The sequence below is a fragment of the Medicago truncatula genome, chromosome 3, assembly GCF_003473485.1.
Source record: "Medicago truncatula cultivar Jemalong A17 chromosome 3, MtrunA17r5.0-ANR, whole genome shotgun sequence".
NCBI lineage: Eukaryota > Viridiplantae > Streptophyta > Magnoliopsida > Fabales > Fabaceae > Medicago > Medicago truncatula.
The window spans coordinates 31,138,730-31,149,537 of record NC_053044.1 but is presented as its reverse complement, the minus strand read 5'-3'; the positions used below and the strand labels follow the sequence as shown (position 1 = coordinate 31,149,537).

The following is a 10,808-nucleotide window of genomic DNA, read 5'->3' as shown; positions in this document are numbered from 1 at the left end:
TGGCGCGAAGCTCTCCCACAATAAACCCAATAGGGGGCCTCTTGATTCCTTCAAAATAGGAGACGAAAGCAACTTTGTGTGAACGAAGTGGGACCTTTTCTTTGACTAACGAAAGGGAATAAGTGAGTATCTTTAAGGTTTAGAAACCACTCGAAATATTTTTGCTAAGCAAGGATAGATTATGGGGGATTGTTATGCTTGGTTACATCTACCAGATTACTACAATAAAGATTATCATAAGGTATGATGACTTAATTTAAATTTGGTGATAAACATTCAACCAAATTTACAAAAGCTAAAAGGAACAGCCTACATTTGTGATTGTATCAGAACTCTAGGAAAGAACATCATATAAGTCGTTTAAAATTTCATAAAGATTAGATAAATTAAGCTTGCTCAAACTAGTTGATGTCCTTTACGGATGAGTCTAGCCCTAGGTTGTAAAGTTTTACGAATGGTAATTGCCAATTAGTTTGGAACAGAAAACTCAATGGTATGAAGTTAAAACAAGAGGAAAGCAACATTGCTCCTTATTTGAAAGTACTTCTGAGTTCAAATAATAGTTCTGAATATATTGATTATAGCTAGTGGAAATCATGTCTAGTTTATAAACAACTTTATACTCCAAAGTGGGAGTCCAAATTCTCATAACCATTTATTTATAAATTGGTGGATTATCATTTCCATACATTGACCTAAACGCTTCTTTTATTGTAAGTTGTTTTTAGTTTATAGGAGGTTTAAAATCTCAAAGTGGAAAATTAGGGTTGTTTGGAAAGAACAATTATATGTGTTAAAGATGTTTTGATGAAGAGAGTGGTCTCAGGGAAACAAAATAAAGATCTCGAATAATGAAAGGAATTAGTTACCTGAGATCGCCAGAAAGCTCACATGGCTTCGTCTTCCTTAAGTTCTAGAACATAATCAATTTTTCCTTCTCAATAACCTCATTAGTTTCAAAGGCAAGATGAGTTTTTGTTAGGATTTTGGATGAAGAAGACATTTTCTTTTTAAAATTGGGAATCTGATATTAGAAATATGGAATTATGATTGTCAAAAATATTTATAAGTAAACCTAAGATGATTTTCTTCACACGAACGTGAAGTCATAACGACATGTTGTGGAGAATAAAACTTCGGAAGTCATGTGAAACTAGGTTTCAATTGGGCCAATTACCAAGGCAGCGTGAGAAATCGTTACACTTCCCAAGACTGAGATGCAAATAAGGTAACAAATGTTTTCTCGCTTAAAAGGAGATTCATTTTCACGCACTTATTTAAAATGTCAAAAATCAAAATTCTTTTGAAAAATGTCATTCATGAGCACCTCAAATTTTGAATAACAATGTTTTGATCGAAATCATACCTATTTTCATTGAAAATAGAGAAAAATACAAAAATTTTAAGACTATTATATCGAAATAAGGAGACTCCAAGCAACATCTAGAGCTACTCAATATTCAAGTTACATAACTTCTAAAAACTATGTCATATCAACTGTGTTCAAGAATGCTTTCAAGCAATCGGTCACAAGTCTTTTATCTTCAAAGATTCAAATTCAAAGAAAGAAACTAGCAAAGGAAGGCTAATGGAAATTCGAAGATACATGTAATCCAAGCACGTTAAGAGTTGGTTTATCTTTCATTCTATAAATAGCTAACTAAACCCCTATGCAAAAGAGTTCATTTTCGTTTAATAAAACTATGCCCAAACAGAAAACGATAACTTCTTAATAGCAACGTTAAATGAACGATGTATGAAATTAATATCAATCTATATAAGTATATTTTCCATTTTTCAAGCTTCGTGCCTTTAAAGCATCAAAGCTTCTATATACAAAAACCAACATAGATTCAAACCTAATTACATAACATAACTGTAAAATGAAGATAAACATGTGAATTTGTTAAGCCTTAGAATCTTATTTTCCCATACTTCAAAAGCCATACAATTCTGCTGCTAATCGTGGCTTTGCTACAACCGTTAATGGCTCATCAAGAACCATAACACCGTTGGACTCAACAAACTTTATTCTTGTTGTATTGGGAGGTAAACACCAAGTGAAGCCATGAAGTAACCTAGCTAATAGCATTATAGTCATTGTGGAGCCAAGCATGATACCAGGACAACCTCGCCTTCCTATACTAAAGGTTATGAACTTCAATTCTGGCTCTGTCAAAGCTATATTAGACCCATCATTCTTAAGATGACGTTCTGGCTTGAATTTGTAGGGTTCAGTCCATACTTTTGGATTTCTCCCAAGACCACTTCTTCCAAGCAATACATGACTTCCCTTTGGTATGAAGTAGTCTCCAACCATTGTATCCTTTATAGAGACATGGGGAGCATTGAAATCAGTTATGGGGTGGAGGCGAAACGCTTCTCGTGCACAAGTCTTCAAGAAGTTGAGTTTAGGAATATCTGATTCTTGGACCATCCTATCTTTACCAACTATATTGTCCAATTCTTCCATGGCCTTTTCAAATAGTTCAGGTTGATTTAACATTTCAGCCAATGTCCATTCAACTGCGTTTGATGGATTGTCTACGAATGCCAACATCAATTCCTACATAGAAGTTTAATGCGCATATATTGAGTTTAATTTGAATATATACCAAGCACATATTCAATCAAATCATAGAGTTTAATTTTTAAATATACGTACACAAAATCTCTTCAAAAATATATACATACCGACACAATATTTAAATAGTAAAATTCGTAAAACTATTTCTAATTCCTAATAAAAATTTAGGGTGATGGGATGATGCCCTAATCTAAATCAAGGAAGACCTTCGGACTTAAAAAATGCTTATATATGTTTAGGAAATATGTGAGAAAATGAAGTTAAAAATATAGATTTTTGAATGGTTTCACAATTAGAGTGCATTGCTTGTTTTGATTAGATGGTTTTGAATGTATGTCAAAACTTAAGCATAGAATTTGTGTACTAAAGTAACTCATATAATCTTGTCTTCACAATCTCATATCGATTGCATTGTTCTAAACCTTGCATTCATAAACTAGGTGTTGGTTTTTGAAATATACATCATTTTTTCTAAGTGAGTCGTTTTACTTCTTACGGTGAAAAAATGATGCATATTTCAAAAAGTTATTTTTGTTGTTTTTCAAAAAGTGAATCGTTTTACTCATCAAAGTTAATCGTTTCATTGTCCAGAGAAAATTAATAAATTGTTTCCTTCAACTTAATGAATCTTTTCACTTGCTTTCAAAAGTGTAATTGTCCTTGTTTTTTTTAAAAAGAGAATCGTTTAATTTGGTTTTAGATAAACTATCATTCAAAAGCTGTGACTTTCGTGTTCAAGGTCTATCGTTTTACCACTAGACCAAGTCTTTGCAAATATGTAAAACTATTTTAAACTCTCACTACATGTAAATTTAAACGTGTTTATAAAGGTAAGGGGAGAGAAAAGCAAGTGAGTGAAGTCTTACCATAATTTGTGCCTTGATCTCCTTCGTTGTCAATAATGGTTTATTATTGGCATCTTTCAGCGTGATCAAAACATCTAGCAAGTCATCTTCAACATTCTTTGATCCATCATTCCATTGTTTGATTCTCTCTTCAATGAGGGAATCATGATAATTGTTGATTATCCTCTTTGCATTTTTTACCTTGCCCTTATGGCCATCTAAGTCAAGTAACCTCAAGCATGGGATATAATCAGATGCAGAGAAAGCAAAAACACAGTTAAGCATTACGAAAGCAGCATCAACATGTTCAACTTCCTCAAGACCAGGCCCTCCATCCTTCATACCTTTTCCAAAGTACCTTGTGTTAAAAAACAATTTCCTATACACATTACCACAATAATGTTGAGTAGCAATCCTTACATTCACCAGGCCACCATTGTTGCATTTGTTGTACACGTAAAACATAAGATTGTCGGCTTCTTCGTTCCTTTTATCTTGAAGCCATTGATGCCTTCGTGAAGAGAACAAATCTTTAACAAGAACTTTCTTCATCTTTTTCCATTGTTCGCCATAGGGTACAAGAATTGAGGTCACGTAGCCATTGGAAATGATATCACTAGCCATGGTTATTGGTCTTGATGCAAAATCAGCATCATGTTTTCTCAAGAATTCGCGGGCAATGGAAGGACAAGTAACAGGGATAACATTGACATTTCCTAGACGAATACATGCTATTTCAGTGTTCAATTCTTCCATTTTCTTGTGTATCCAACTAGTTGCAGGTTTGTTTGCAAGCATTTCAGGAAGATTACCAACTATAGGCCATGGTTTGGGACCTGGGGGAAGTTTAGGTTTGTTAGGATTCTCAACAATGTAGTATTTTATGGTTTTGATTATCATAAAACCAAAAAGAATATTAATGAAGAAAAGGCAAAAGGACTGGGATGGTAACCAGAGGAAACTAGGAATGTAACTCATACCTTGGGAAAGCATTTTCAAACAAAAACAAATCAAGGTTCAAAGGAACAATATGTTTTAAGTGGTTGAGCTTGGTCACTAATGAGAAGTCTAAGTCCTATTTATAATAGAATAAAACTCCAATGTACTTTCTTATTTAGTTATTAAAATACTCCATCCGATCACATTTATAAGTAAATAGTTACTTTTTAGGTTGGTTGAATACCTAACGTATTTAGTTTATAATCTATATCAAATACATTAGATATTCAATGAATTTAAAAAATTGGTTTTTGCTTATAAATGTTACCGGAGAGAGTATATGATAATAATACTCCTTTCGTCCCTTATTATAACCCCCTTAACTAATTTAATACATATTAAAAAAAGTTGGTAGTATACTCAATGTGTCTAGTTTATATGTGAATTTTACTAAATTATCATTTGTTTGTATCAGGAGATTTATAATCACAGACAAATATAGTAATAAATAGTTTCTGAAAGTTGCATCACTACCTTTTAGCATAATTTGTCAATTTATGACATTAGATGTTGTTGTAATTGTTCTGCTATACTAAAAAGTTTTACGTTGGTTAAAAATTGAGGCTAAGAATATATAGTGTATAAACACACAATTCTCAATTCAATGATGCGTCCTTTACAAGGAACAATGCCTTGAAGGCCCACACTACACCCAACGCAGGCAGTACACTGAAAATGCATATTTTAAACTTGAGGAAAATTCTCTCCACGAAGGCATCAATGTAGGGATATACCTACACTAACATGAGGCTCACAATGTAGGGACATACCTATACTAACATGAGGCTCACAAATTCTTCAACTCTTACTTTCTCCGATCACAATTATATTGAATAACAATTGTATCTAACTTATAAATGTGATCGGATACATTAAATATTTAATAAATTTAAAAAGTTATTTTTTATTTATAAATGTGGCAAGAAGAAGTATCTTGAAAACAACATATTTTGAACTTGGGCGAAAACAGTTAATACCTCAATTGATAAGACATATATTCGAGTTTATGGTTAGTATCTTATAAACTCGTATTATTGAGAAAGACATATTTGGTAACCGTCATTTATACACAAATTTATAGCTTATTTTCATGAGCTTATAAGTTTTCAATAAGATAATTAAAGTTAAGTTAAATATTGTAGTTAATCACTATTTATCTCAATTTTATCTTGCAATCTTAACCGAAAGAAATGAATATTAATTGAATACGTATTTTTTTATGTCATTTCATATATAAAAGTTAATTCAACCATTAATTTTATCAAATACTACAAATTCAATAAAATACCTTATACATTAGTTAGCTTATAAATCATCCGCTGTAAATTAGTTTCTCCACTATTTTTTACCAAACATAACAAAAATATTGAATATCTTTTAAAATTTTAGAAATTACTCATATTTTTATTATAAAAAAGACATTGATATTTAACACATTTTACTCATTTATTGCAAATGCAAGAGACGTGTACGTACGCTGGACCGAGTGTTCCCTTCATTTTAAGGTCTCCGTGTAATGTAAAGTCCTTCCAAAAATTCGTTAGGTACATCTGAGATTCATCATGCATCTGAAACTCGTTTAGGAGTATCTTCATTTAGAAAAGGGAAGTACACATAGAAGTTTGAAAAAATTATGTAAGAATTAATAATGAATGGGACCTACGTGGTACTATGATTCAGTGTTGTTTTTGTCTATGTCTCTCTTTAGCTTATAATGGATCTTAATCATACAATAAAAATGATAGTATCTGAATACGATGGTTTGATGTAATTAAAATAAGGGAATGTTAAGTTCTGTTTTTAGGGTACATGTTAAGGAATTTAATGTAGAAATTATATTTAGGAAATTGTGTCAATTTATTTTGTTAGAGGTTGAAAATTAATGTTTCGTAATAAATATTTTCTAGGCTTAATTGCTATTTTAGTCCCTTAACTAATTATTTGGTATCGGTTTGGTCCCATAACTGAAAAAAAGTCCGTTTTGGTATTTTAACTTTTGTTCCGTTACATGTTTTGGTCCCATCTGTTACTTTTAATTCAATTCCGTCAAGTGTGAGCATAGGTGGCATTTAAGGGCTGACTTGGCAATATATGACTCATCAATATATAAGGTTCTTTTCTTTATTGTTGTTTTCTTTTTCCTTTCTAATTTTTCCCCAAAAATTAGGGTTTGTTCTTCTTCTTTATCAGATTCACATCCTTCTTCATCTTCTCTTCATCTACTCTTCTTCTTCTCTTTTCCGTTTTCGATAACATGTCCAGTGCAGGTTCTCATGTTAACCGCAGAAGCAACAGCAACAACGAAAATGGAAGGGCCATCTCTGGATCTGTAGGTTCTGGGTTTAAGGGACAGATTCGAAAATGTCAATGTGGTGAGTTTTTAGTTATGAAAACTGTTACTGACATGAGAAACCCTAATTATGGAAAGAAGTTTTGGGGATGTAGAAATTGGAGGAACCGATCTGATAGTGGCTGCAACTATTTTCAATTTCTTTCTGATGATGATAATGGTGATGTTGATGAACGTGATATGAAGATTGCTAGGCTAAAGAAGAAAAATGGGAAGTTGAAGCATGAAGTTTGTTTCCTAAAAGAAGAGTTGTGTAATAGTAGGAGGTGGTCCAAGATTGCAATAATGTTTGGGTTTTTATGTTTTGGGTTTAACATTGTGTTAATGACAATGATTTTTTCAATGTACCTAAAGTAGTTTAAGTTTTTGTTAGTATAATGTTGAAGGATTACTATGATGTTTATGGATTAGTATGATGTTTTCAATGTATTTAAAGTGTAGCTTAGTTATGTGTTAGTAGAATGTTGAAGGATTAGTATGATGTTGATGGATTAGTATGATGTTGTCAATGTATTTAAAGTGTAGCTTAGTTATGTGTTAGTAGAATGTTGAATGTATTTAAAGTAATTTAAGTATGTTGTTGATATAATGTGAAAAGATCTGATGTAATGTTTATCCTAATTTTACAATGCAATGGTTAATTTGGGAAACATAATACAGTAATGTATTTTAGCTACTAAACCTGATAAATTGATGAGACCAAATCAAAAGGTTGTCAATTACACATAAGTGATGATAAAACACATAAAGGGTTCCAACTATAAACAATACACAATTGTAAATAAGTCGCATAGATTAATTATAAGATTGAGACAAACTGAAGATGTTCTCAATTACATAAGTCATGAATGATAAAGGCGAGACCATATCAAAAAGGTGTAAAACCATAGGTTCTCTTACATTTTTTGTCACATGGATTAATTATAAGATTGAGACAAACTCAAGATGTTCTCAATTACATAAGTCATGAATGATAAATGCGAGACCATATCAAAAAGGTTTAAAACCATAGGTTCTCTTACATTTTCTGTCATCATCAAAATGAGACCAAACTCAAAAAAGGCATACAAACTAAAGCCATAGGTTCTCATTACATAAGCATCAACTTAATAAAGGACCAAAATAAAAACTAATTAATAATATGACAGATTCTTCATTTGGAGGGTGGTTGTGTTGCACTTGTTTGACCCCTTTTGAATGGCAACTTCTGTCTTGTGGTGTTTGGACCCCTTTTGGAGGTTGCTGCTACATTAGTTGCAGTAGCTTTAGTCTTGGAAGTAGCAGCTAGTTTCTTGGAAGCATTTGGCGCAGTTGCAGCAGAATTAGCCTTGGAAGCACCACCTTGCTTCTTGTTTGCTTGAGATTTGGGCTTAGCTGAAGTCTGTGCATTTGTGGAATCTTGAGTAGAAAATGTTTGAGTAAAAGGTGGTTGACTACAAGTGGTGTTGGTGGAAGTAGTTGATTGGTTATGGGTTGGTGCATGTGGTTGTTGAATGACAGTATTGGTAGTGGTGGCGGAAGTAGTTGATTGGTTTTGGGTTGGTACAGGTGGTTGAGTGATAGTAGTAGCATTATCAGTTGGCTGAGGTTGATTTGTAGATGGGTTATCAGTGGCTTGGGTTTCAGCAGGTGGTGGAGGCAGCTTGCATGTTGATTTATTGTGGCCAACTGACTTACATCTACTACACTTAATTCCATACCTTGCTCTCTTCATTTGTGAATCATCTCTCAGCATTTCAGATGGGTCCTTAGTTCTCTTTTTCTTGGGCCTACCTGGTTGTCTTCTAATAGGTGGGGGTTGCAGGTCAGTGTAAGCAGTTCTTTGCCATAGAGATCTACCATTAACAGGGAATATCATATGTGCATAGCATGCTTCATACCTTTCTCTCCTATATTCATCAGGAACAAATTCATACATATCAAGTTCCATATACCTGATACAGCAAATACCATGTACACATGGTAGCCCAGTCAACAACCACTTCCTACAAGAGCAGTCTCTTGTTCCAAGATTGACAGAAAATTGTTCCCTAGATGGAGAAATGTGCCAAACCTCAAAAAAGTCTTCACCACAACGCCTGTTTCACACATACAAAATGACAAAAGTGGACCATGCACTTGTTACAGAATGGTTTAAAACAGAAATTAAGAAGGACCTAAATGATACTATATAAGAAAGTTAAGGGACCAAAATGATACTATATACGAAAGTTAAGGGACCAACTTAATACTATATAAGAAAGTTAAGGGACCAACTTAATACTTTTTAATCTATATAAAGGACCAACTTAATACTATTTAATCAATAAAAAGTACCAACAATCATACCTTGTAAGCCATTTGTTTGTATAAGCAGCCTCTCTTTCAAGCTTTTTCTTGATGTTGGGCAAAACACTATCTGGATATATCTGAATTTTGTGTCTATTTTTCTCCCACCTTTCCATGATATAAATTCTGATCTCCTCAAGCATAGTGATCACTGGTTTTGATCTAGGGCCAACAATGACAGAGTTGAAAGACTCTGACATGTTGTTGACCAAAGTGTCACACTTTGGTACAACCCTGAAATATGATCTGCTCCATCTTCTAGGTGGTATTTGAATCAAATGCTTGAATGCCTCTGGATTGATTGCCTTGATCTCCTTCATAGCATCCATCCATGCATTTGGATATGTTGATGTGGCTGCCTTCCACATCAGTTCCTTTAGTTTCTTTCCAGGGTATTGTTTTCTGAAGTTATTGTACAGATGCCTAACACAGAATCTGTGGTCAACATCTTTCAGCAATTCATCCATTGCTGGCAACAGTCCCTAAATATAACATAGACAACATAGCACATATTCAGTATACACATTTTCAATATAACACACATATTCAGCATAACATCCATATGTTTACAAGAAATTAATATAGCATACCTTTTGTTGGTCACTTATGAATGTATATTCAGCACATTTTGCCACACCACCCAAGTCATTCACAAGCAAATCTAAAAACCAAGCCCATGTTTCTTTTGTCTCTCCTTCAACAACAGCATAAGCAATAGGGAGTATTTGATCATTTGGATCTGTTCCAATTGCTGTTAAAAGTTGACCACCATAGTAACCTTTCAGGAAGCATCCATCCAAGCCAATGATAGGTCTGCACTTTAGGAAACTATCTTTACATGCCTTGAAGCATATGTATACTCTTTGAAAGTGAGGATTTAGATTAGCAGTAGGATCTTGTAAATCATCTTCAGAAGGTAGATATGGTGTACTAGTTATCTTCACTGTAGAATGTGGATTTGATCTCAGCAACTCATGACAATAGTCATGCATCCTAGTATACTGCTCCCTAAAAGAGCCATCAACAGCATCAAAAGCCAATGATCTAGCTCTGATGGCCTTTGTCTTTGTCACTTTGATATTCCACTTCTCATTACTCTTGTTGATGATGTCTTGGATTTTCACAGTTGGGTTTTCCCTCACATTAGGCTGAAGTTTTGTACCAAGCCACTTAGAATTCAGAAATTTCACCTTGTTACCCCTACTACATGTATGGTTAGGACCAACTTGCCTCAGCTGCCAAGTTGCCTCATTTCGTATTTTGGCACAGAAAGCCTTCCATTCACAGTTGCCTCTGCCTCTGCATTCCAACCTCATCCTCAATTTGTCATTCTTCACAAACTTGATTTCCCTACCAGAATGAATTGCATATGTCCTCATAGCATGTTGAAATTCTGATTTGGTACCAAAATATGTACCTACCTCCCACTTATAATCTAACATCTTCTTTGGTTGTTTGAATGTAGGAAACTTGCCTTGAAATTCACATTCCCCATCACTGTCACTTCCACTATCAAGCTCTTCAGAATTATACTCCTCAGCATCTTCGAAACCTTTATCTTCTACCATATTTGCCTGACCAGACCCTTCCTCAATAATCAGTTCATCATCAGTACCACTACTACTCTCATTTTGATTAGCTTCAGGCACAAATTTTTCTGCTCCATCAGTAGCAACTGGATCAACAGGCTGCTTCCTTG

General features: G+C 33.7%; 1 protein-coding gene across 1 annotated transcript; it reads right to left on the bottom strand.

Annotated features, from left to right (window-relative positions):
- Positions 1 to 1,757: 1,757 nt before the first annotated feature.
- Positions 1,758 to 4,466, bottom strand: LOC25491083 (isoleucine N-monooxygenase 1). Its single transcript, XM_013604999.3, has 2 exons — positions 3,454 to 4,466; positions 1,758 to 2,566 (listed from the first exon to the last, which is right to left on the bottom strand). Exons 1-2 carry the CDS (start codon positions 4,423 to 4,425, stop codon positions 1,937 to 1,939), a joined length of 1,602 nt encoding a protein of 533 aa, XP_013460453.1. The 5' UTR covers positions 4,426 to 4,466; the 3' UTR covers positions 1,758 to 1,936.
- Between the last annotated feature and the right edge of the window lie 6,342 nt (positions 4,467 to 10,808).

What these genes read in the sequence shown, in the direction of transcription:
- LOC25491083 (XM_013604999.3), bottom strand. Translation starts at nt 4,425, where the DNA reads ATGCTTTCCCAAGGTATGAGTTACATTCCTAGTTTCCTCTGGTTACCA. An exon ending in AGATCAAGGCACAAATTATG is followed by an intron (nt 2,567 to 3,453) that starts GTAAGACTTCAC and finishes ACTTCTATGTAG; the next exon opens with GAATTGATGTTGGCATTCGT.